Below are 27,874 nucleotides of genomic sequence, written 5' to 3' on the forward strand. Positions count from 1 at the left end.
TTGGAGATCACTACAGTGTTATTTTGTTTTTCATTTTGCTTCATACAGACAACCGCCTGAGAACCTAAACTGAAACAATGTGCCTATATGAGTTGGTTGTTTAAAATTATGCAAAACATATAACATATTCTAGTTCTAATAAACAATACATTTATTGAGGTGCTGGCCCACCCATGGCTTTAATGACTACTGTAACTGTGCCATCTATCTGGATGTGCAGATTTCAGTGTCCATATCTTGATTTTGTATCTGTTGTCTCTTGATTTTCATTCCTTCAGTTCAGACTGAGGAAGTGTTCAGATGTTTTGAGCATGACTTTCCTGGAACCACTGTTGTGCACACCCAGATCTTGATTTGGAGCCGTACTGGCTCTCACCATGCAGACCTGTCAATACAAGTGCTTCACTATCTCACAAACTCACTACTGAGTACTCATGTTTCATTGTGCTTGTCATAAAGAATAGTATTATTTTATTATCATCCATGATTTTACAATCATGGTTTTCATGTAAATAATATTAAAAAGGTATCAAAAGCAGTGTCATAAAACTAATCCACAAAATGCAGTGAACAACATTAAGAATAAAACATGCATAGTAGTACGCCTTTTAAAATACAAGTTTGTTAAATGATGTATGTACAACTAATTCAAAGTATATAACCCTCTCCCTGGGAGCTTCCCTCTTTTCATATAAATATTCATTAGAAAAACCACTTCAGCCTGGTTTAGTTTTCATGAGTGGGAATAGGAACAGGAGTAAAACTGAATTAAAGCAGTTTAAACTCAACCGGGTCTAAATTATACATGAGTCCAAAAAAAATAAGAATGATTTCAGCAAGTACTTTTTTTGCATCCCGTTCAAATGCACACGTGTCGTAGTGTTGGCTGATCTTATGCTGCTCATTTGCTTCAAAATACTCATCCTGTACCCTCTCCCCTGAGAATGTACTGCATGCTGGCTGTAACTAATTATATCTCATGCATCGCTTCCTTCTGTAAAGCATACATTTATTAAGCAAATGCAATAAGACTGTGTACACCCCCTGCACCCATTTAGTTGCGCAGAAGTACCAGTAGGTTCTGCGATCAGATCTGTAGAATCCCTTCAATCTGATTGGTGGAGCCGCGCAGAACTGCGGGCATCTGCACTGCACGAACCGAAGTCCCGCGAAGCCGAAGCTGCTATACGTCACTTCCGCGACATGAACACCCTTCTGGCTGAGCTTTACGGCAGTGAGGAGGAACAACACGGTGTATTGGATCCATTTCAAATCCTCATATCGTTTTTTGTTTTTGGATTATGCATTCAATGTTATCGGAAACAAGCGGGAAAGTAAATGCTACATAAAAGGTAAGCTTCAGTGAAACAGGGGAAGAAGGGCGACGGGACGTGGAAAGTGTAAGTGTTGTTGTATGTAAAGTAGTTGACCGGATATTTAGTTTGGATCAAGTCAATCGTGATATAATTCAGGATTAAGTAACTATAAAACACCCCATGCCTGCTAACATATGTGGGACTACAATTTTAACTTCACATTAACCAATCGATGTGGCGTAGGTCGTGCGTTTTTTAAATCCAACTTTAAATTGGCTTACTGGGAGTACTGCAACAAATGCACTCTGTTGACATGATGCAAATAGTCTTATACATAGACTACTGTATTTACATGCATACAGGTGTGTAACAAAGTATTTATATTCATAATATATAGTATTAATTGCACATATAATATAAGGTTTATTTGTGATGTTTGTGTTGGTAAATAATATTGTTTACCACTGCAGCACACGTGGGTACATGCCTTGTGAAAGCGCTATTGTATTTTACATTGCCTTCATGTGCATGTTCACATTTAAAGATCTATATTGGCAGGTCTGATTTGTACATTACACCTGCAAGCTTTTTTGTGTGATTTACAGTGTTTTTTACACTCTTTCTCCCTGGTTTAACTGTTCATTGTTGCAGTGCGCTGTGATGAGACCAGCAGTACAGTAGTACCTGTTTACAAAGGCTGATTGTGCCTTTCCTTTAGGAGCATTAACACTTGCATTGCACACCGTATATATACTGTAGTACATTAGGGTCTTAAAGTACAGTGTAGCGAAAGCATGCTTACACTTTAGAAAACATTGACAGCAAAGTACAGTTGAAAATGTCGAAATGCCATGCTTTTCCAAAGTTAGAGCTTGTTACCCTGCTGTGGGCATTTGTTTTGCCCCACCAATGACCCTGCCCTAAACACAATCATACATTTTAATACCATGCTCTCACACCTGATCTTATGTATGTGTATAAGCAAAAGTAAATAAGTAAAAAGTAAACCCAAGACTGAAGTACAAAGCTGACGGCATTTACATTGCATGCTTTGGTTGCCCTCCATTCACTCATTCACTGTAGTCAAGAACATTTCACACCATGTTGCAAAAATCTAGGTCCTTGGTCTTTGAGTTGCTTGTGATTGAGGAGGAACTTAAATGATCCTAGTTCTGTCCGGTAGGCTTATTCGGTAGATTACATACCGGACGGGCATGCAAGTGTTTACATCGGACATGCACATGCGACCTAGACAGTTTCATGTCCGATGACCATTAGGCTCTCGACGGTCCACGGCAGGATCCCCCAGCCCCTCCGGTCGATGATTCCGGATCATGCATTTTTACCATTACACCACCACTGCTTATAACCATGCATGCTGACCTCGGACTCTGCTTGCACAGCGTTCATGCCCTTTCCATTTCTGCATCCTCCCGACACCGCCAGGCTCTCCCACACTGGGGGGTTTCCTATGCCTTGCCCAGAAGCCTCGTTCCCTCAAGCCAAGTCTCAATGACCCGAGTCAGTGCGCCATTTGTGTGTCATTCAGTCTCCCTACACTTGTGTACCGGCGTGCATGGGTCCTCAAGCATCCAGGTCACATGCCACATGATCGGGATTTCTTCAAGTGCCGTCTCTTTCCTTTAAGATGAGCACATGTCGCTGGTGTACCCCCGTGGGCTTCAATACGACTGAGCTGCTGCAGAAATACTCGTCTGGGTCTCTTTCAAAGGAGGAGGAAAGAGCTGCCAATGAGGACCTCTGTTATTGCCTGGAGTGTGTGGTGGAGTATCACAGAGCCAGGGATGAGCTGCCATCCTTGCACAAGGTAATACATGGCTCAAACAAACAGACAAACTGCAGTACCCTATCATACAGTCAGATTGCTTCAGCACAGGCTGAATCTGCAGGAATGTGAGTTATGGGTTGTGTCATTGTGTACTATTGAGCCTAAAACAGTCCTAGAGTTTTAGCAAAGTGAAGTACAATGCTGTGTTCCAGTTTGCTAGATGCCACTAGTTTGGATTTTTTCTTGATGCCACTTTGTGTCTGCTAGCTGTTGTTGATTATAGAAATACTTTCTGATGTACTTGATTTCTGTTAGTTTACCAAACAAAAAAATCACCTAGAAGTTTTCAGGATTTACACTCTTAGAATGAATGTGTTAAATCTAACACCTGTGTTTCTTCAAGGAAAATACAACTTTGTTTTAAAATTCACCAAAGCACAACACCATAATGTGTCTTTGTGTTGTGCTTTGGTAAATTTTAACAACGTTGTATTGTCCTTGAAGAAACACAGAAGGTGTTAAATTTAACACATTTGTTCTAAGAGTGTAAATCCTGAAAATGTAAGTACTAAGACTGTCTGGAGTGAACAAAAGATATGCAACTAGAGATCACTTGTATTTATTGAAGTCGTAACATCATTGAGTTATTTTTCATTTTGTTGTAATTCACCAGCGGCTCTGGGAACTGGAGACTTCCCGTCTCATTGACCGCTTCGCTCAGTCATCTAAGAAAGAGCTGGAGGAGGATGATGATTTGTTCATAGTGGAGGATGAGCAGGAGATACAAGTGCCCAAGTTTACAGGGCCCGAATATGAGAACTTCCTCCGCGTCCCGCTGTACGAGGTCCTGAAGTATTCTTACCTGATGCTTCACCCTCAAATTAGTAAGTCATTATGTTCAAATTAAGACTCTCTTACGCTCTTACTCTCTTAAGTAATTTCAAACACATTCCTGTTGAATTAATTAATTATTTCCTAATTACTTTTCCAAATGATGTTCCTTTTCCATTGCAGGTGAAATGTGTGTTGAAGCACTCTGTAAAATGGAGACAATGAACTCGTTCCAGGTCTTTGATAAACATTCTGGGATATACCTTCTGCTAGTTCACCCCAACGAAATGGTAAGCTCACTAACTTTGTTTTGCCATGTGAATATAAGGGCAGCAGTGTGGGCTTGTAGTTGGGGTTCTGGACTCTGAAGTGGAGGGTCGTGGGTTCAGTCCCAGCTTTTGGACACTGCTGTTGTACCCTTCAGCAAGGTACTTTAGCTAGAGTGCTCCGTTAAAACAAACTCAGCTGTATAAATGGGTATCCATGGAATGATATCAATTAAAACTGAGCAAATTTAATTATAACTTTATCTGGGAGTCAGAAGGTCTCAGAGAACAGTAGGTTTATTCTGCAGACATGTGTGACTCATAAATCTCCAATACCCCAGGATTGCCTTGGGACTTCCCAATGTATAAATAGTTGTCAATCTGAATTTCAGAATCTGTTTTCCATTTAAGTAATTTATATACAGTGAGGGGAAAAAAGTATTTGATCCCCTGCTGATTTTGTACGTTTGCCCACTGACTAATAAATGATCAGTCTATAATTTTAATGGTAGGTGTATTTTAACAGTGAGAGACAGAATAACAACCAAAAAATCCAGAAAAACGCATTTCAAAAAAGTTATTAATTGATTTGCATGTTAATGAGGGAAATAAGTATTTGACCCCTTCGACTTAGTACTTGGTGGCAAAACCCTTGTTGGCAATCACAGAGGTCAGACGTTTCTTGGAGTTGGCCACCAGGTTTGCACACATCTCAGGAGGGATTTTGTCCCACTCCTCTTTGCAGATCCTCTCCAAGTCATTAAGGTTTCGAGGCTGACGTTTGGCAACTCGAACCTTCAGCTCCCTCCACAGATTTTCTATGGGATTAAGGTCTGGAGACTGGCTAGGCCACTCCAGGACCTTAATGTGCTTCTTCTTGAGCCACTGCTTTGTTGCCTTGGCTGTGTGTTTTGGGTCATTGTCATGCTGGAATATCCATCCACGACCCATTTTCAATGCCCTGGCTGAGGGAAGGAGGTTCTCACCCAAGATTTGACGGTACATGGCCCCGTCCATCGTCCCTTTGATGCGGTGCAGTTGTCCTGTCCCCTTAGCAGAAAAACACCCCCAAAGCATAATGTTTCCACATCCATGTTTGATGGTGGGGATGGTGTTCTTGGGGTCATTCCTCCTCCTCCAAACACGGCGAGTTGAGTTGATGCCAAAGAGCTCGATTTTGGTGTCATCTGACCACAACACTTTCACCCAGTTCTCCTCTGAATCATTCAGATGTTCATTGGCAAACTTCAGACGGGCCTGTACATGTGCTTTCTTGAGCAGGGGGACCTTGCGGGCGCTGCAGGATTTCAGTCCTTCACGGCGTAGTGTGTTACCAATTGTTTTCTTGGTGACTATGGTCCCAGCTGCCTTGAGATCATTAACAAGATCCTCCCTTGTAGTTCTGGACTGATTCCTCACCGTTCTCATGATCATTGAAACTCCACGAGGTGAGATCTTGCATGGAGCCCCAGATCGAGGGAGACTGACAGTTATTTTGTGTTTCTTCCATTTGTGAATAATCACACCAACTGTTGTCACCTTCTCACCAAGCTGCTTGGCGATGGTCTTGTAGCCCATTCCAGCCTTGTGTAGCTCTACAGTCTTGTCCCTGACATCCTTGGACAGCTCTTTGGTCTTGGCCATGGTGGAGAGTTTGGAATCTGATTGATTGATTGCTTCTGTGGACGGGTGTCTTTTATACAGGTAACGAGCTGAGATTAGGAGCACTCCCTTTAAGAGAGTGCTCCTAATCTCGGCTCGTTACCTGTATAAAAGACACCTGGGAGCCAGAAATCTTGCTGATTGATAGGGGATCAAATACTTATTTCCCTCATTAACCTGCAAATCAATTTGTAACTTTTTTGAAATGCATTTTTCTGGATTTTTTTGTTGTTATTCTGTCTCTCACTGTTAAAATACACCTAGCATTAAAATTATAGACTGATCATTTCTTTGTCAGTGGGCAAACGTACAAAATCAGCAGGGGATCAAATACTTTTTTCCCTCACTGTAGTTGGGTTTACAGATCATATTAATGTATAGGCCTTGTTGTGAAAGTTGAAAGAAGAACTGTGTTTAATTATTATACCTGTAAAATAGCTTCTTTGAATCTTTATGGTCAGGCCACTTTGAGATTATAAGACTTGTCATTTACATGGAAATGTGAGCGGTTTTGCCATACCTTTCTGGAAATGTGTTGCGCTGAGAAACCCGCTGTGCTAATGCAAATTATTCTATAAATAATTCAGTATGGCAGGGTTTATATCAATGAGCATGTCTGCCTTACTAGTTTAAGAAATAAAACTTTTTATTTTTGGCGTCATGCAGAGATGCTCATCTTGAGATACCATGAAGGTACTCAACATTCAATAGCATTCAACAAGAGAAAATTGACATGAATTCACAGTCCTAATCATGCATTGATTGTTGTTTTTCTACTTACCTTTGTTGCTCACAATTTTGCAACCCACACATACATATAGGATCTAAAAGTTAAATATTACTCATCTAGTGAATAAATGCAGACTGTATTTAGATTTTGGTTGTGTGCACTGAAAGAGCAGGTGAAATGATGTTGTTCCTTCAGGGACTACTAATTAATAATAATCAATACATTTTCTCACTAGGTTTTATAACTACATGTTTATTCCTCAACTGTAAAGATACAATTATGCTTAAAGACATGCAGTGAAAACACATACTGATGATGTGTGATGTTATTTTTAGTTCTGCAGAAGTGAAACTAAGCTGAGTTTTGACGTTTTAGCTGTAATGCAATATTGGTAATACACGTTAAGTTCCATTTACAGTGTTGTTGAATGTGCTGTGAGCTCGGTGTTCCTGTCATGGCTCTCTATTGTCTGATTAGGAATGTCTATATATAGTCTAAATCATGCAATATTTTAAGTATCCTATTGGACTTGAAGATGCATTGTTGTCCCAATGAAACAAAGTGTGTGTGTGTCTGTGGGAAAGAAAGTGTTTAAATAGACTTTTGGAGATGTGTACATGGATGTGTACTGCTTTATTTTTATTGAGATATGTTTTTTATCTTGTAAATGTGCATTGAACCAGATGCTTATTTGTACAATATGCTTCTGTCCCCTCTAAACTGTTGGCATCACCGGGCTTCTGCTTTATATGTAAATACTATTAGAATTTATTTATCAAGTTTATAATGTAGATCTGTCACAAACAAGACATCTTGTAAGTCTCCCCTGCATAAGGGGTCTACTATGAAATAATTGTTGATAATAATACTGTGTGTGTGTTGGGGTGGGGGGAGGGGGGGGTGCAAGTTAACTGACACCCACGATGTTTTGACACAGCTTTTGGGCTGGGAATTAAGTTGAAAAAAATGTAAAAAAAAAATAAAAAATGCACTGGTTGTTGCTGATTTTCTTGTTAATGAACAATGCTTCAGACAGCTCTTTTGGAGTTAAGATATTCTCCTCTGCCTGTGTTTTAGGTGCGCAAGTGGGCCATCCATACCGCCAGGTCTCTGGGGAAGGTGGATCGTGATGACTTCTATGACCTTCAAGACGTTTTCAGCTGCATGTTTAGGGTTATTGAGCTCGACATCTTCATGAATTCTGATATCTACAGCTCTCTTAATAGAGAGGAAGGCAAAATGGTTCTGCTTCCTCCTCATCTGTATGATTCCACCAACTACAAGAACTACTGGCTAGGTAAACATTTATTCTCTGCTCTCCAGCTTAGGTGTGCTTCTAAATCAGCTGTAATGTTGAGCTTGTCATCTTCCAGATTTTGCTGATATGTTTTATGATGTTCCTATGGTGTTTGGTGTACATTAACAGTGACAGAAACGTGCAAGACGTTCAGCTTTAGTCATACCAAAAACGATGGCTTAATGAGCAATGTTCTTTCATTTCATCTGCAGGGATCTGCATGCTTCTCACTGTCCTGGATGCTGAGGCTATGGACTCCTTACTCCTGGGTCACGAAAAGCAAAATGACTTCATGCAGTCCATCCTTAACACCATGGAGAAATCGGTGGAAGGTATTGTTGTGGGGTTTCAGTTTCAATGACTCAGCAGCCCTGCCTGCAGCCGGGAGGAGTCTCTTTATGCCAAGTGCATGAACATTTCATTAACCTTTGTTGTTTTGCAGCTACACAGAGATATTTTGTTCAAACAAGATACCAACACCGTGTCGGTACACATCGCTAGTGATGTAATTGTGTAAAGAAACACCTGTGGTTTCAGACCCAAGGCTGGACTCGTTCCTAATTCTCTCATTTTTTGGAGAATAGTATCTTCCTGTTTTTCAGATTTAGTTGACATTGAAAGATTACAGGAACTAGCCATTTATGCATGAAAAGCACATTACAATACACCCTTCTGTGCCCCTTCATATAACTTTGAATAGAAAATAAGCTATAGTCTATACGAAATGTCATAAGAGCAGGTGTTCCCAAAGTGCAGCACACCAGGACGTTTGGTGCAGGAGCGAATGAGAGCAGCAGGCGTATCACGTGTAATATTGTAGCAATTGTTAAAGGTAAATAAAGGTGACTCATGAGCTCGTGAACCATATAATGTAACAGTACCTGGATACAGTTGAAAATTGTAACTTACATTACTTTTTTGTACAATGTGTCTGAAAAAGGCTATGGGCTACTGTATAGTAGCTAGTAGGATGTTACATAGTGTAGAGGAAAGTTTTTGAAAAGGCTTATTGTGCGAGGCTGTTGTCTTCTCAAGACGACAAGTTCCCAGGTCAGGGTGTCCATGGACTCCCTCCAGCATGTTGAATAATGGAAAACATGATGGTAAAAAACAGCAAACTTGTGTTTTCGATATCCTGCTCTACTATTTTGATAGGGTGCAGCTGGGTTTGAGAGAGTCCTCTGGTGCTTAGCAAGATATTGTAAGATGAATTACTTTATTGTATCTTTGTTTACAGATTGCTATAAGTATCCCCATCTTTCTGTTTCAAGATCAGAGAAACCTTGCATCTCACCAATGCATGGTTCCTCTCCATACTGTATGAATAAAGGCATTACAATGAGCACATCAATCTGAATGGAGACTGAGTTTCTTCCACAAATGAGATTAATTGTAATTGCATAAAAAGTGCCAATGTAATGGCAGATTAATATATTAATAATTAATGCTACACTTCAAACAGAAATGTGTGATTATTTCGTATTCATAAAGAAAAAATTGAAATGGAAACATCAAGGTAAAATACAGTAACGTCTGTTTTGTTTGCTATGGAAATAGCTCTAAGTGTGCACACCATGGGGCAATTTCCATTAATTTGTTTACACATTTCAAACTATTTGTATGGTCCCCAGAGAATTAATGTTTACTTGGTATATTTTGAAGAGTAACTATTTTGGTAGGCTATTATCTTCTTTAATTCTTGTGACCAGGACAATGCAGTATCTGACAGCATAATGTTGGTGCTCAAACCTAAACATGTTGTGGCACCAAGACACAGGATTAAATACAAATACATTTCAAAGCTGGTGTTGCAAGTGGTAGTAATATACAATTCTAATTTAAATATTAAAATGTACAGGAGATAAATGTATGATTTGGGACATATTTTGGTTTTATGAATGGTACATTTTCTTGTGCGGCCACCCATCACATGCAACCTCCGGAAATCGTCCCTCCATCACCAAAACTTTGGCAATTTCTGGTGTAGAGACTGTTCTATTGCATACATTTTCGTGTTCTTTCTTGCAGTTTCTACTTCTTTGTTTCTGATTTCAGTAATTCGTCTTGTATATCCAGCCTCATAGACTCTACTCCTCCCTTGTGCATGCATTCCACTAACACCAAAAGCTTTCTACAAATCTCTGTTTAACCGCTTGTTTTACTTGGTGTTCATAGGTATTTTTCCGCAATGTCTATATACAGCGTTCAGAGATCTGTATTCTCCCCTTCATTAGTATAAAACTGAAAATGTAGTGCATTTAAACTATTCAAATAATGAATAGTGCAGTAGAACATGCTTTCTAACAGATTAGTTTAAAATTGTATCTGGGTTTACATGTTTCTGATATTTCCTTCCTAATTATTCTTTGCAAAAAATTGATATATGAAATATGTACTATATCAATGTTCTAAATAGTTTCCAAAAATATTACAAATGAGCCAGTTTATAAACCCATGGAAAAACCTGAAACTGCTATTAAGCGTGATCCTCTTTTCATTGATATGCTTTCCTGTTTGCTTTCAGATGAGAATTTAGACCCCTTCTGGCCTGCATTACAGTGTTTCATGGTAATCTTGGATCGACTCGGGTCCAAGATCTGGGGCAAGCTAATCGAACCAGCCCGGGCGTTTCAGACGATCACTGGGAGCTCCAGTTACAACAGGGAGATAGACAATATACGGCGAACAACAACTGGGTAATTTTATTGGTCCAAAACAAGTTCTCTATGATTTTAAAAATGATCAGTGACATGATTTATATTGATATTTTATTAATTAGCGAAGCTTTTGTTCAGATTTGAATAGCTGTGTAGAATAAGGGTTGCCTGGAATGATATAATACTTGTATATGTCATGTTGCCATGATCTGTGATTTTTAATTAAATATAATTTTTGTTTTCCTGCAGTTTTTAAATATTTATCATTCCTTTCCTCTTTTAAGGCCCAAAATCAAAGTTGAACCAGAAAATGATGACATGGTGACATGCAGTCAGATTGTATATGACTGCAACACTAAAGAGAGAAGCAAGGTATACACACGATTTAAGCTTTTATTTATCAGTGATAATACAGCTGTTATGGAAGTTTATTTGTGTGGTGATTTTGAAAGTTTCTCATGGTTGTGCCATGCATTTATCGTGGTCTTCCATGGTTTTGCTTTCCTACACATTACTATGATTTCACCATAGTATGCTACAGTAAACATTAATAAGGTGTGTAAATACAATGAAGAATCCTTAAAAACATGCTTTTGTTTAAAATCCTTAGGGAACATTTTTTTATATATAAGGCAACATAAAACTAAGAGGACAATTTGCATAAAAGATTACTTTCATTTGCAAGTAAGCTCCTCCAGAAAAGGAGGAGATTTTACCAACAGATACCAACAGTTGTGTTTAAGTGAAAACTCCGGTTATTACACAACACAATCTGCAGATGTAGGGGAAAATAAGAAAACAATACATTAATTTTTTGTAGTGAAGAATGGCTGTTTATTTTCCATTTTCTTTTTTTTTTTCTTGCCTTCCCCCTTTGTGTGCCGTTACAGTCGGCACAGTGTGGGAAGCATTAGTCTACAGAACCATTCCTTTGTCCCTATTATAGACATTATTTGACAAGGTATTAACAAATTAAACGTGAGGCATGCGACTGGACTTGTCACATGCTCCAGTACTGTGTACAAAAGGAGATTTGCTTGTGCTACAACAGTGATGGTTTTTATTATATATCTTGTGCTAGAACACCTTTGGGTGCCTGTTGTCTGTCTATGTAAAAACGCCATATAGCAATAAAATAAAGACACTCAACTGGAAATCTGTAGATTAGATTATTGTTAAGCTTATTTTATTTCAATCTTTATTAAAAGTCAATTCTCAGTATTCTAAAATAAATATAGGTACTGTACATATTCTGGCTGTAGAAGAAAATGCTCACTGCCTTATGCTCTTTCTTTTAGGATACGTCAATCAGGAGCACCTTGAATGCTGATGGTTCTGCTATTATGTTTGAAGAAATGCATTCTTTAGTGAGCGTTCTGCAGTCTGAAATGGTGCAGGAGATGCGTGTGCACAACAGCACGTTCTTGTGGTTCATTCCCTTTGTGCAGTCTGTTATGGATCTGAAGGACCTCAGCATCGTCTACATCGGGGAGATCATTCACTTCCTGTGCGGAGAGATCAAAGATCTCATCAACGGGCGCATACAGAACTGTGATAAAGTCACCGAATTTTTCACCCTTATTCTTGTTTTAGTCATTGAGCTGCATCTTAACAAAAACTGCATGAACATCTTGTACTACAGCGCCCCAAAATGGATTGAGGTGATTGTGAAATGTGCCACGCTGCCCAGCTCCGCTTTTTCTTACGGCGTGGACATCTGTACGGCAAGAGTGTCCTCCACTTCATCCACGAGGACACTGTCCCGCCTTCCTCAAGTGAGCAGTGTGGTTCCCCAGCAATGTATTCGCATCATCCGGACCCTACTCCGGGAGGGCTGCAAACTGTCGACGCACAATTCATGCATACAGTTTCTTGACATGCTCAATAAACAGTTGCGTGAATCTTCTCGCAGAGAATGGATACTTAGCCGATCACATGTCCAAGACCTGCAGGCTTGTTTAAAGCAGCTTGTTAACGCTATGAAAGACAAACCCCCCACAAGTGGCACGGATGCATCAAGGAGACCCTCTATTTCTATCAAGGATGAGAGGAGTTATGAGGACTGTGGTTATGGGAACCAAAGTGACAGGAGCTCTCCATCCACGTGTTCAGATGACAGGAGATCTTGGAGCTTGCAGGAGAACCGTGCTTTGAAAGAGGAACCTATTTGGCAGGATGATTATGATCAGGCTTCAGTCACAGGCAGTGAAGACAGCAATCAAGACCCAAATAAAAAAACAACGGAATGTCTGGTTACCATAAAAAAAGAAGTAACTTCTCCCTCTACTGAAATGAATTCAGAGCTAATGAAGGAATCCAAACTGTCATTCCCATTGACCATTCTGAAACCTGATCCATGGCAATTGCAGGACCTAAAATCCAGACTGAGCTCGGATACTTTGCTATCTAAGCTTTCCAAAGTTATAACCAAACAACCATTCACAAGAACTCTGTCCGATGGGGAGAATTCTTTAGAGGGTCAAAAAGAGCAGGTTATACCTGGACCTTCGAAAATGACTTCCAAACAGGAGCCGAGAGAAATTGGTCTACAGAAGTCTGTTACCTGCAATGAAAGTACTGACAGTGATGATGATGATGTGCCACTGTCAGACAAACTGTCTTTTCTGAGGGCAAAAAAAGTCAAGAAAAATAAGAAACGAAATGTGTTAACTGATTCCCAAGTTGATAGAGAGCTTCAGTCACTATCTGTAGCTGCCTATGCAAAGAGCACTAACTTCCCTGTTGCTTCAAGTCAGGAGGGTTTAGTATCCCCAAATCTAGATAGGGTAGAAAGGAAAGTGAAGAAATATGTGCGCAATACTAACAAAGTGGAGAATCAAGATGTAACGCTAGTGGAACCTGATGTGGAGTCCGATGCAGTGATAGTAATCTCTGACTCGGAGTCTTGTAAAGAAGATCATGACAATGCCCTCATCAGCAGTAATGAAACCGGCATCAACTTCAGGGATCAAAATAAGATTTCTATAAAAGATGAACCTACTGATCGCAGGGATTGTGAAGAAGATGACTTAGAAAATGGTGACAATGGAGGCAATGAATATGACTCTCAGTTGTTTGAATTTGAAACCAATGATGAGATTTTTTCTGCCTGGGAGGATTCCCAAATTAATACAACTATGGGAACTCCTGAAAAACAGGACTCCTTCCAGCCAGAGTCTGTTCACAGCAGTAGTCCAGATCTCAATGAGATGTACAATGATTGGGGGTACGAAACCGATTTTGTTCCGGATGACCTCATTCTTAAAGCATCGGAACATGGCGAAGAGCAGATTAAGAACCAGCAGGACTCCAAAGAGTGCACTAAAGAGAGCACTGAAAAAGAGTTGTCTGACTCATTGTTCCATGAGGAAAAAATCAAGAAAAAAAACCTTTCCAGCACAGATGAAACAAATGCGGCACAGCCATCTTCATCATGTCAGAAAACACTCAGTAAAAAGCTAGCTGAAAAACGGGCATCTTTTGGAGATGATAATCTTGGGAGGCCAAAGAGTTCACTTGCCAATCCCAAGAACGTTACAAAAGGCAGCCCTTTATTAAAACTCAGGGAAATGGCCAAAACAAGCAAAAGCAATGACAAAAAAGCTTCTGCCACAATGCCTTCAAAAGAAACATTTTTTGCCAAGTTTCCTTCTCCTACCTCTTCCACCCCTGCCATAGTACCTCCCAGAAAGGTCCGGCAACCTGTAGAGCCAAATTCTACTGCAGAGAAGTTGGGCCTGAAGAAGAAAGAGCGCAAGGCTTTCGAACTTTCACAGCGCTCCTTAAATTCTGTGGCTCAACTCAGGAGCTATGGGCAACATTTTCAAGTAGATAAAAAAAAGCAGAAACGCAGGACCAAGAAACCTATGCTGATTTCTCCCCAGAAACTAGTTGTCAGAGGGAATAGAAAGATGCTGGCATCTCAGGACCTTCAGTTTTTCCGGCAGAGTAGGAATAAAGCATCTGTTATAAATAGAACAAGAACAGTTAAGCAGTCAGACAGTTCAAAGGCAATAGGCAATGCAGAAATTTCTAAGACAACTGCAGTGAAAGAAAAAAATGTAGTAGCTAAAAATTTGGCAGGTGAGATGGGACAGAACGATGAAGATGATGACGACGACCTATTTTTTTTGCCCTCATCACAGCCTGACCCTGCAGAGGCTGAAAACCATGAACAATGTGACCTAAAAACTGAAGAAATACCAAGTGTTGCAGGAACAAGTCACAGTGCGAATGAACAAAGCACTTTGACCACAGTAATTAGTGGACGTCCACAGATGGAGGAGCTACAGGTACCTGGAAATGGGTTGATTGATGAGGACGACAATGAAGATGCCAACATGTATCTGACGCAAATGGACCCAGTGGATATGGAGCTGTGCTCAGAGGATCAGGATAATTTTCCTCTTACACAGAGGGAGCCAGTTGACATGGAAATCGATGAACGGGAAGACCAGGATGTTCATGAAGCTCCTCCAAAAGTGGATCGCAGTATATGTGAGAAGGGTTATCCTTCTTCTCCGGCAAATACTTCTGCAGTGACTGTCGCTCACAAGCCAATCGCAGCTCCACAAAAAGATGATCACGTATTTTTGAAGCCGGGTATGCCACCTTCTTTCCTTAAAACGGTGAAACCTTCCACAACTAAAATATATGCTCCAAGCTCAAGAAGTGCAACCTTGGTTCAAGAGATGGAGAAAATCTCCAAGCCATTGCCACCTACTTCGAAGACTAAAATTGTTCGCCCACAGCCTCGGCCTCCCAGAAATTCCATCGTGCCTCCACTCCACAGCAGACCGGCTCCTGTGCTAGTGCCCCCCTCTGTCATTTCTTATCAACCGCTGAACAGCTACTCACGGCAAGCCCCTGTGCAAACCAATCCTATGAGGATAGAGACTTCTGCACCCAAAGAGGCTCCCCCGTTGGCTCCCAACTTTAACTTTGATCAGAATTTTTTGATCATGCTAATATTGAAATGGACCCATGAGATGTTTTGTAACTTCTCTCATTTTGGATCTCCAGACAATCTGTGCCCATTTCCATTAAAAGAAGTCCCCAGCAGCTTCAAAACCTTTGATGATTATTTTAATACTTTTTTTCCTTTGCTGGTGGTCAACTCTTTTGAAGAGGTATGTTTTTAACCGAGACATTGTTAAATTATGCAATTTATGCAATATCCTTGTTTGAAAGTTTTTTATCGAATGTGACCTTGTTTGTTAAAAAAACATGTTCATATTTAGGTTAAGGATTACTTGAATGTATAACTTTTCTCAATTTACTTGATGTACATGTGTTAAGTGTTCCGAGTATTTAGTCAGAAATGAGACTATTTTACAAATCTTTCTATTTAGGTTTTTACATCAACGTATTTTACAAATTTATGTAATCCATTGCCTATGATTCAATTTTTTTTTCTTCATATTTTCCTCTTAAGCTTGTTCAAGATTGGATAAAGAATACACAATCCAGACGAATACTTACACACATGTTGAATCTAACTGGCATTGAATATTCAACTAAAGCTAGCAATGCAAGCTTTACAGGTGAGTTTATAATCACTACTCTTGGCTGAACTTCAGAAGGCAATCCACCAGTGGATTGACAAAAGATCATAATTACATCTGTATGTCTATCTGTGTGTTTTTACTTAAATTGCTTTGTCTGAAATCTAGTCCCATTACGGAGCAATGAAGTAGAACGACAGCTCTACCCCAAGGAAGACGACTTAGTTTTTCTTTGGCTGCCCCAGAACACAAATGCCTATGTGAGAGAGGACAATGAAGTGATGGAACCCATTCCATGTCTTGGCTGTGTCTCTAGGTCAAACCTTTCCTTTGGAGGTGAAAACTACTTTACTTTCATGCAAGCTTTAAAAGTAGAGATCTTCCTAGCAGACATGTGGATTAGTGGACTGGACTTGTAGTTGGGGGTTGTGAGATCAGATCCCAGGGCAAGACGCTGCTATCGTACCTTTTCGTAAGATTGCTGTTGTAAGATTGCTGCAGTGAAAACCCATTTGTATACATGGGTACCCATGTAAGTTGCTTCGGATAAAACCGTCAGACAAAAAATGTAAATGTTTCTCAAGAAGGCAATACAACTTGGATATGTCTATTATACATCTTTTCCACTGATAATTTTTACTTAGGCTTTATTTTGTTAAATGTAATACTCTTAAATAGTTATACATTGTAAATAAATAAAACTTAATTGTACACCAAGTAGTGACACTTACTTTCTTTTATTTCCCTTAAAAAAAACGATGAAGGTGAATGTCCAACTCTTATCCTGACCATTCAGACTCGAGGGAATGTTTCAGCCGTGCACAATCAGCCAGTGAAGTGTGAGCTGGTGGGATCACTTATCAGCACTCTGCGAGAGTTTAAAGCTTTATACTTGCTCAAGACTAACAGGATGGCGAGAGCACTGTATTGTCCTCATGTCTCCTTTTTTCGTGCTGCCCTGCAGGATAAGGACAAATCAATGAACATGCCTGTAAGTTGCTTATTTGCATTAACACTTTCTTTTTGTATTTGTAATTAAGCATGCTTCTTTATATTTTGTTGAGTGACTTGCATAAGCACCTAAGGTTCTACTTTGAGAAGCTGCCTTTCTGCCACTCTGAATTATTCTAACTCATTGTATTTTCGTTGGTTTGTTTTGGAAGGAATTCAATGCTGATCAAATAAAGGCCATCAATTGTGGGTTGGCCATGATCAAGCAGCAACAGAGAAATCCTAAAATCTGCCTCATTCACGGGCCTCCCGGAACGGGCAAAACTAAAACCATCGTGGGACTCCTTCAGCGCATTTTTTCAGAGGTTCGTCATTTGGAAGCAGTGTCCTCGGACGTTAAATAGTTATTGTAGTCTTCCTGTCTCTCCCCTGCTGGTTAGATTAGTCTCAGTTCTTGCTATTACTTTCTCCACCCCTTGACCAATGTTCAAATCACGCAAGCTACTATGGCATAGTTGTAATATTTCATGTTAATCTGAGATAATGTTGACTTCATCCCTGATTGCTGTATTCATTCAGTGTCCCTGAACATTTATTTTTTATTTTTTATTGTGTCTCTAGGATCAGGAGAACTTGATGCCGATGGAAAACCGGCCTTTCAAAGGCAGAAAGCTCAGAGTTCTTCTGTGTGCCCCGTCAAATGCTGCTGTTGACCACCTTATGAGGAAGATCATTCTAGATTTTAAGGAAAAATGCAGAGATATTCAAAACCCATTAGGTAGGAAGTATTGTGAACTCCATAATGCGCGACTAGTGGGAAAAGTCTAATTTTAACCATCACATTCAATCTTGAACTTGGTATCACTGGACCAGTCGAGAAACTGTAAAAGCCGTGACTTTTACATGTATGGAAGATGAACAGTGCTAATTGATAATAAATCCCTGCACCCAATAATGTTGGGCAGTATAAATAGCATGGAACGTACATATGCCGTTAGTTTTGTTCACAATGATCCTTATTTCAGGTAATTGCGGAGATATTAATTTGGTGCGACTTGGGATGGAGAAGGCCATTTCAAGAAAACTGACTGCATTCAGCCTCGACAGCCAGACAAAACTCAGAACACGTGAGTTCATTAAATGACACTAGTTCAGAATCGGACTGTATAGTCCCTGGTCAAACACTTTTAATGCTCCTTAGATTTCTATTTAATAAGGCAACATAGTTCCTTTTTTGTTTGAATATTTAGAATGAAGATTTATGGGGTAGACTAATAAAGTTTGAGCTTTCATTGTGGTCTGTGTTTTTCAGGTTAATCAGGAGTATTTATTCCTTGCTATTTTTTGTAACTCGATTTGAATTGTGTAATTCGATTGGGATATTTAATTGTGCGGGGAAGGCTAGTGTCCAGTCTGAAACTCATCTCTTGATTGGCGTGCACAGAAAGAGGGCAGCAAGGGCACGACATGGACATCAACAGACGCAAGGAGCAACTCGATCAACAAATCGATAAACTCTCGCGCATGTGTGCTCTAAATCAGCAAGATCGCATGAAGGTAACATACATTATAATTGCGCTGCACTCTATATTGTTGTTTGTCGCTGACTATATCTGATGTCAAATAGTATGTTAAAAGAAATTCTACTCCTGCATTTTCTGCTCTGTATCTCTGCTTCTATACTTCAGTTTGTATGTGTTCTAGATTCTAACTTCTGATTATTCAGGTTTGGGGAAATAAAATGTTATATTGGCAAAGGCCTTCCCATGCCTCTCCTTTGCTCTCAAAAGGATATGTACTGGAGGTGTGATGGCTTTGAGAAATGTGAAAATGTACAATCTTAATCTTCATCCAAGATCATAGTGAGAACATCAGAAAAGTGTGTGATAAAGTTTGGGGCACCTCATTGACGTCATCTAGTTGCCCAGCAGCCAAAGGGAGTCATCTTGTATATGATAGCATGTTCTTTAGAAACACTTTAGTTGCGTCTTGCCGACTGACCATCTCCGGAGCGCTTCGTTGTAGCTGAATGAACTATTTTGATATTATTTCAGTTAAATCGGGTCCCGAGTATTCCTTGTCTATTGAGGGAGTAAAATTTCTCCCGTATCAGTTCCATTAATGGCAGCCAAATTATCATCTTTATTTTGTTAATATATCTGTTTGAGTATATTTGAGTATAGATGTAGGGATGACATTACATTATGCTTTAGGTAAGGGTTGAGAAATCATTTGACACATTAGTTCTGAATCTAGGAACAGTTGCCCAGCCTGCTAGCAGCAATCTTTGGACTTTGGGTCTGGTCTGATGACTGTTAATTGAGGCTAATTAAGGATGCTTTAATTTCCTTAACAAATATTTTTGTATTGCATGTGAAATGCTTTATTAGAATTTTCTAATACTCTTTCTTTTAAGACCTATCATAGCCTGCCCATGTTTTGGGTTTGAGCTTGAATTATAGGAGCGTCATTACTTTAGTTTTGTCACGTTTTCTTGTTTGCTATCAAACTTTGATAGAAGCTCATTAGAGTTTCTGTTACCTAGTCTGTATTAGGGTTTGTTAATGTAATGTTTTTAAATGTCTGCTTCACAAAATTTTCCCGTGCTGACCTCAGAGTTCAGTGATGCAGTCACTTTAAAGACTGGGCATCCTGCTGTGTCCACCATTGGTCAGTGCTGTGGTCTAGCCTTGTGTAGACCAGCATTGAAGCATTATCTCTGGTGCTTTGGTGAGCACAGGCTTGTATTGTGAAACGCAGAGCTTCAAAGCTGGCTCTGGGTAAAGGTTAATTTGTTACCACTATCCTAAATGTCTTATTTAGCAGTGCTTATACATTTGTGTATACATTTTCCAAAATACTTGTTTTTGATCCTTGCAGCTCACAGATGAAAAATGCAGATTGCTAAAGGAACGAGAACAGCTCGGGCGGCAACTAAGAGAGGTAATGTGCCTCTAGGTCTTCTCTGACAGTTAAGAGAGAACAAGTAGGTGTATGGACTGTGACTCAGCAGGGGTTTGATGCTGGGTATCCATGAGGTCAAGGTTAACGCCTCTACCAGGAGGCTGGGGGTCTCTAGTATCCATTTTCTTTGGGGTAATCCCAGGTCATAGTCATAAACTGGGAGTGTTTGGTGGTTGTGTCCGTAGTTGTAGCTTTTATTCTCCTGTCCCAGGTTGATATTCATGTGGTTTGTCAGTCATAAAAAGGGTGGAAAAGCTGATAAATCACAATACAGTTTCTGTCTGTCTCACTGCTCACTTTCTTAGTGCACCACGCACCCCTTTGGTGCACTGTGCTGCTTAAAGGGGCGTGTGCCACTTATATCGGCGGGTTCTTGGGTTCCAGGTGTGCTCTCAGGTGTTCGCTGGTGAGTGAAGGTGGCAGTATAGGGATGCAGCCCAGTCCTGAACCACAACTGTGTCACAACCTAGAAAGGATTTTGGTATCGATTTCAGTGGCTGTTACACTGAATGAAACTCCTAGGAACTAGCAGTATGGAATGAGTGACCTGGCAGCTTTCTTCTGATGAAGATGAGAAACAGAGGGTTTGTTGATGGCGCTCTCTTGCTTTGACAGAGTCGGAGCAGAAAACAAGAGACCCAGGCCAAGGTCCTGCAGGATGCTCATATCATCTGCTGTACGTTGAGCACCAGTGGGAGCATGCTGCTGGAATCGGCCTTCCGTAGACTGGGGCATGACCCGTTCAGCTGCGTCATCGTGGACGAGGTAAGTGGTCCGTCAATGAGGAATAAGAAGTTGGATTCTGCTCATCAAGCTTCTCATGTGTGTCTCATGTTTTTCATTTGATAAAAGCCAAAGGGGGTTATAGTGATTGACATCAAGCATGTACCCCATGTGCACTCTCACTTACTCATAATGTGAAACCTATAAAGCAAGTCAGGGCATTTTATAGAGATTAAAACCCTTTGAATTAGGTATTGATCATCAAAACAGCTGTGAAGTCTACATAGTACGCCTTTGAACATTTTTATTTTTTCTTTAACCACATTTTAAAAGGATTAACAGCTGTTTGAATGCCTCTTGTGTGTGCCAAAGGCAGGACAGGCCACAGAGACAGAGACCCTCATTCCTCTCGTGTATCGGTGTCCTGCCTTAGTCCTGGTCGGGGATCCAGAACAACTGCCGCCCACTGTTGTCTCCCAGGTAACTGTCATCCCACGCAGCGATTAATCACGCTCACCTGTGCCTCCTCTACATGTCCGTTGCCGATTGATCAGATCTTATTTCAGCAAAATGTTTGAGAAGTTTGTGACTGTTGGAAATGTTGGTAGTTGCCACAAATGTACCTGTGAATCACAGATTTGAATAATGGTCATAGCTGTGAATTCGTTCAGTTGCAAACCATGTAAAAATTACAAAAAAGACCTTGTACAAATTCAGATTTTCAGCCCCGATCTTATTTTATTTTATTTTATTTATTTCTATGTTTTATCTATATATAGAAAGCAAAGGAGAAAAGGTTTGACCAGTCACTCATGGCTCGCCTGTGGAAGTGTCTCTACCGAGAAGTGAAGGAGAACCCGGGCCTCTCAAGCCCGGTCATGTTCCTCAGCACACAGTACCGGATGCACCCCGACATCTGCGAGTTTCCTTCCAGATACATCTACAACAAGTCACTGAAAACTGATGGGTACGATTGCTTTTTTATTTTTTTGGTGCTGTTGTCAAGAATTAACTTAATTTGTTACACAGGCATCCTATTACAACAGCCTCTCAAATGTGCTTTTTTCTTTCCTCAAGAATAATTTAATGTGCATCATACCATCCTTAGTAATACTTGTTTACCCTTGTAAACTGAAATCTAAGAAATGATCAGGTCAGTGAAATCAGGCCTAATTTTCTACTAAAATATTAGATTCATCCAAATTTAAAATATACAGAGATGCCGTTGTCTGTAAATTAACCCACCATAAGGGTTGGAATATCAGTTTTGTGTTTGGTTTATGTTTCAGCAAAACCGCAGAAAGGAGATGTGGGATAAGTTGGCCTTTTCAGCCGTACAGACTCTTCGATGTGACGGACGGCTATGAGACTAAGGAAACAAACGGAGAGTATGTGAGAAGTCAAATTGCTTGTAGTAGATATTTCTTTACCACCAGTAAAGTTAGTGAAAGTCTGTTATCAATTAACAGCAGATCACTGAAGCATTTTTCTTTGAATATTTGCTAACCAAAATACACATCTTTAATTGAATTGTCTGCTATTTATGCTGTTAAAATCTTACATTGCATTTCCTGCACAGTTATGGAAAGGATTAGTTGAAGAAATAATATTTCAAAGTTAGTCTAGTATTCATAAAATTAACAAAAAAGTGAACTCCCTTTCATCTCTTTTTTACATTTTTATTTTTTATGTTTAATTAAAATAACATGCCTGTTTATTCTTCCCAATTTCCAGCTCTTTTACTAACCTTCAGGAGGTGAAGCTCGCAATGTTTCTGATCAAACTGATCTGTGAGAAGCAGATTGGTCAGGTCGGGGTCATCACCCACTACAGCGCCCAGAAGCAGAAGATCCAGGAGTACATCAACCGCGAGTTGAAAAAAGAGCATATCCAGTAAGAGCCCATAGACGTACCGAGTCTTAAAATCCTAGCAACCGCCTGTTGCACTGTAATCAAGAAAATCACTTGCGTTCCTTGCTGTATCAAGGTTACACATTCTTATTGTCCTGAAATCTGTTTAAAGCTTTGATTATTATTACTATTGTGAGGTTTTTCATGTCCAAATAGTATAAATAAATGTTAATAAAATCATCAAACAATAGGATGTGTGTTAAACACTTTTATCTGTGATTCAGATGCGTGGAAGTGGACACTGTCGATGGTTTTCAGGGTCAGGAGAAGGACTGCATCATCGTGTCCTGCGTCAGAGCCAGCAGCGTCCAGGGCTCGATCGGGTGAGTTCTGAGAAGGAGTCCAAGCAGAGTTTTCCCTTTCGGTCAAGAAAGACCTTCCCGCACTTGATATAAGTGCATTTCCAGACCGTACGCAAGGCTCGTCTCATATGCGGTCACAGTCTGGGTTTTCAGTCTTCATCGGCAGAGATTAGCGTCTTCATCACTCGCCCCTCTTGTTTGCAGATTTCTGGGAAGTCGTCAGCGGCTCAATGTGACCCTAACGAGAGCGAAATTCAGCCTGTTCATTTTGGGCCATCTGAAGACGCTGAGGGTACGTGTGTCTGCCTCCTACTCTTTTGACTTCCGGGTGCTCGTTTTACATGAATGTATGTAAAAACATGTTTGCCTCCTGTATTAACAATCCCTGTCATGTGGTCTGATGTGTGCTTGCAGGACCAAAAAGACTGGGGAGCACTGATACAGGATGCGTGCAAGAGAGGCACCATCATAAAGACCCAGGAGCGGAGCTACAGAGAAGACGCAAAGCAGATTTTCAAGCCAGAACCTTCGTTACAACGAAGCCTCTCCTTTCCACCAAAGGAGGCAAACTTCACTCCCAAGCCCAGTTTGCCTGCAGAGGCACGCAGGATGTCTGCTGAGAAACCCGCTACGTTTCAAACTGCGCAGAAGCCAGTGCAAGCGGAGAGGAGGCAGGTGTCCGTCCCCCTGGCACTGGCTGCTCCTGCACAGGGACATGTGTCCGGCCTGGCCCACACTCCTGCAAAGCCTTCAACTTCAGAGAAACCCAGGGACCCTCGCCTGGCCAGTCGCAATAAAGACACTGCCCTGGCACCCCCAGCATCCAGAGCGCTGGGGGGCTCGGCCTCTACTGTTCGACAGAGCGGGGGAACCGACAAGCTTCCACACTCCTCTACTTCTTTTCGTTCCCAAACTAGTGGGACTAGCAGCAGCAGTAGAAGTGCCACAGAAGAGCGCACTTCATCTTCCCATCGCCCCTCGAGCAAATACCAGGACAGCAGGTACCCCTGCAGTCGATCGGACAGAAATGCGTTGGGTTCCAACGACTCTCGGACTGGCTGGCATGACAGATCGTCTCAAAAAAGATCTTCAGACACACGGTGGTCGCAGTCGTCGGCCAAACAGCGGAAGCCCTGACTGTTCTTCCCATTGTTCCGGTAGTTAAATCTAGTTCTGGCTTGAGTGAATGTGGAGGAGGAAGGCAGCCATGCTTCCCAACAGTGGACTGGGGCCAGATGTAGGTTTGGTTTCTTAAAATGATCAGTATTATTGAAACGTACACAGTGATCGTTTTATAAATGCCTTTAAACAAGGTCTTTGTGTGTTCCAAACTGTTAATTTTAAAACAAACTTCCTGGATTCTGATCTACTGTTAATGTCTATCTTTACTATCTTTATCATCCTTCAGCAGCTATGGAATATTTTCTTTAAAACTGACTTGGCTATTGGCTATTGTTTTTTGTTTTTTTAATAAGCACTTTTAATGCTGCTACCTCTCTTCTAGCCACACTGATGGACACTAATTTTGAATTAAAAACAAAACAAAAGTTCAAAACCAGAAACTGACTAGTTTTGTATGTTTTTTATAAAAACATTTTCCCTAAAATGTTATTAGGTGAAAATCATCCCTGTGAATACCAAACCACCAAAATAATAAAACTCTCAGTGGAATCGTATTAAAATTTCTACTTTCTGCCTATTCCTCACACATACACAGACCCAGCGTAGCCAGCGAGTATCACAGAATCGCAGAATTGAGCTATCTGTGAAAGCTGGACCCCTGTCTAAGCTTGTATTAATTAGAGTCCAGCTGTTTTAGTTAATTTCCCGTTAGGATTTTTTTTTTATACCCTTCTAATTTGGAATTGGCAGTTATTAATCAATTTCACTCCATGAGAGCTTTTCTTTGCATTTCCTCTTATCATATTTTAAAGTTACTGATGCAATAAGGCAATATAAGGTTAATTTATCCTCATGGTGAACTCTGGTTACACTGCAGCACGTAGCCGCTTGTATGCTGCCCCTGTGGGGAACCCCAGTGGTGATCAGGTGATGCGCCAGATCCAAACCAGTAATGTCTGGATCCAGCCGCTGCTCAGGGTTTTATCAGTTGAGTGGTTTCAGAACCCAGAGACCTATTTCTTGAATGTCTTAAGTCACCATCGGGGCTGTAACACATTTAGCAACAGCTCTCTGGCTGTAAAAGTATTTGGCAGTTAAAGGGGACTGTAAAATGTTTTGAATTTTAAAAATGCTTTTGGGTTTCCAGCTTACTATGAAACTTCTATCCCTCTTGGTTTTATGCATGATAGTCCTAAGAATTCAGTTGCCTGAATGTGTTGGCACAAAAGCATTGTTTTCATTTTTAATTGACTCCCAGGGAACATATTTCTTTTCACGCCATTCCTGTACGGCAACCCGCGCTTTGATGTTCTTGCAGTCATTTGGCTGTTTTGTGAGGATGATCCTGTGGGTATTAAACCATTTTGCTTTGGTTCTCTGCCCTTCATATACAATGTCAGGAAAAGCACACATCTTATTCAGTAAAACTGTATTTCAATATCAAATGTTTGTTCAGGCACTCGATTCTGTGACACACTTCTAGGCTTTAAAAGTCCGGCACTGTATCATTGCGTCAGTTTACAAAAACAAAATATATACAAAATATGTCATGGTGAGCTAGAGTGTAATTTTAAGAAATGTAATCTGCTGTCTGGTTTGCCCAAAGACTTCTGTGTCACTGCCAGATTCTGTCTATTGTTACCCGTTACAAATTCATGGCAAGCAGTTGCAAGACTGAAACTATACGACACGTTAGTGCTCCATGAATTGAGTCTCCAATTTACGGAAAAAAAAAAAGCAAAAGTTGTTTAAACAACCTGATGAAGTTATGGATGTTTATGTGGTTTCCTATAGTGTGAACTTGCATTTTCAGCAGCAGAAGTCAATGTTTGTTTTTACAGATCTGCAGTCCTGCAATATTCAAAATGTTCCTATATGTAACCTTCCATTTCCTTTTTTTCCCTACAAAAAAGCTACAGGATGTGTACATTGTGCTCCTGCAACTAGATTTAATGATTGACAAAATGTATAAAGCTGATCTTGTTTTGTTTTTCTTCTGGATTGTATTTTAATATGTTGTTGCCATCCACCATGCGACTACGACCACTTCTGAAGTAATGTGTGACTAAAGCTTCCTTACTAACCATCTGCCAACATTGGTTCATGTAAAGACAATCCACCTGCTGCCATTATTGGCAAGTTACTCTGACGGGCCGGGCCTTGGACAGCCCGAGTCCAACACAGTTGTCTATCACTGGCACAACACTTAATAGCTCCTGATGTGCTTTCCATATACCAGTTTTTCCTTGACTGCACTGCATTGTAATCGTCCCTGCCCTACTGTTGTTCCTTTATTATTTTAAACATGGTTTCATCCCTCATCTCTCCATCATAGTTTAATACCAGACCAAGACAAAACTTGTTTTTGTTGCTGTTGTTGTTGTTGTTAACCAAAAGTATTTTTCATAAATCTCAAAAAATGGGAAATACCCATACTGATAAACACTTAGTTATTTTGCCATTTTTAGAAGAAATATAAAGTTTAATCATGCCACTTAACTGGCCAGTAATTATTACCTGGAGATATCAAACGTTTCAACTTAATTAACTAACCGATGGTTTTAACCCATCCAGTTAATAATGGGATTAGCTACACAGCCTATTGTATTGCCTTTTTTCTCTTAGTAGGTGATGCATATTTTAAATCTGAATATTAGCAGGCTATTAAATCATATTGATTTGACTTAAATAAATAAAAGCTACACATTTTATGTACATTTAGGTTTCCTTTTAGTAGATTTTTAATTTAAAAGCAATGTGTTCACTATAACCTCCATTTTGTCTAATGATCTGAAGCCCTGATTGCAGTCTGTTAATCCCATTCTGGAATCCTGCTGTATTCCGTTGCCTAAACAGACCTGACTAGTGGATATTTGCTGCCACATACACAGGATCCCAACGTTTATATCATACCTCCCCTAATTCTCAGTTGTATAATTCAATGTAAGATGTTTATCTTCACCCCAGTTCCTGACGTTATCTTACGTCTTCATCTGTATGTGTACATATATATGTATATGTGTGTTTGTATATATACATACAAACATACATACAGCTCTGGAAAAAAAATTGAGACCGCTTAACATTGATTTCTGAACATGGAGTGGTATCTTAATTTTTTTCCAGAGCTGTATATTCATGTTTTAAAGCTTTGTTTATTTGATATTGAAGTTTCATTTTTAATTTTTTCATTTGCTTTAAAGCTCTCTGGTGATAATAAAATGCTTGTAACATTATTTTGTGTTCATTTTACATTATGGAAGGATATGTCTAAAACGTATATGAGATTTTTCATGGATTTCTAAATGTATGAAATAAAGGCTCTGGTTTTATGTATGCGGTTCTTGTTTTGAACCACTAGGTGGGACTCTTCCTCTGTCCAAAATCAGTTCTCCTGTAAGTTTGTCCATATTTTTTTGTTGCAATCAAAGCAGGACTTTGATGTAATTCTAATGCAATATAATTCAAGTGCATTCTGTTCAACTAATGGAAATGTACAACCAAATTGGAGATTCGGGAGAATATTTAACTAACAAGAAAATGTTTGGATGTCTGGTACTACTTTGGATTTTGTTTGCATTAAAAAAAGTTGGCGCCTTTTTCGGAGAGGTGACTGACACCCTGTACTCACCCAACGTTATGTACAGAGAGGGGTGTGTTCCAGGAACAAATCTGTGGAGGTGACTGTCTAAACTGCTTTAGATCAATACTGTGTTTCACTGAGAAATTGTTCATAAAGTGTCTTCATATAAAACATTAAAATAATCAATGGTACAGTGTGTGTGTGTGTGTGCCTTAATTTTTTTCTGCGGGGATGTGTACAGCTTGACGAATAAAGGACGCACAAAC

The 27,874-nt window shown here is 40.0% G+C and overlaps 1 protein-coding gene across 1 annotated transcript; it reads left to right on the forward strand.

Annotated features, from left to right (window-relative positions):
* Nucleotides 1-1,211: 1,211 nt before the first annotated feature.
* On the forward strand, nt 1,212-27,799 carry setx (senataxin). The gene is made up of 25 exons (XM_066712941.1): nt 1,212-1,352; nt 2,965-3,144; nt 3,779-3,989; nt 4,120-4,226; nt 7,672-7,891; nt 8,104-8,223; nt 10,416-10,587; nt 10,833-10,920; nt 11,847-15,677; nt 15,983-16,091; nt 16,221-16,388; nt 16,817-17,043; nt 17,216-17,368; nt 17,625-17,781; nt 18,029-18,130; nt 18,448-18,560; nt 19,884-19,946; nt 20,583-20,732; nt 21,063-21,170; nt 21,470-21,657; nt 21,980-22,078; nt 22,425-22,583; nt 22,826-22,924; nt 23,108-23,195; nt 23,318-27,799. The coding sequence occupies exons 2-25, from the start codon at nt 2,965-2,967 to the stop codon at nt 24,038-24,040; spliced, it is 7,635 nt and encodes a 2,544-aa protein (XP_066569038.1). The 5' UTR covers nt 1,212-1,352; the 3' UTR covers nt 24,041-27,799.
* Nucleotides 27,800-27,874: the final 75 nt, after the last annotated feature.

Source organism: Amia ocellicauda, chromosome 9 (assembly GCF_036373705.1).
Source record: "Amia ocellicauda isolate fAmiCal2 chromosome 9, fAmiCal2.hap1, whole genome shotgun sequence".
Taxonomy (NCBI): Eukaryota; Metazoa; Chordata; class Actinopteri; order Amiiformes; family Amiidae; genus Amia; species Amia ocellicauda.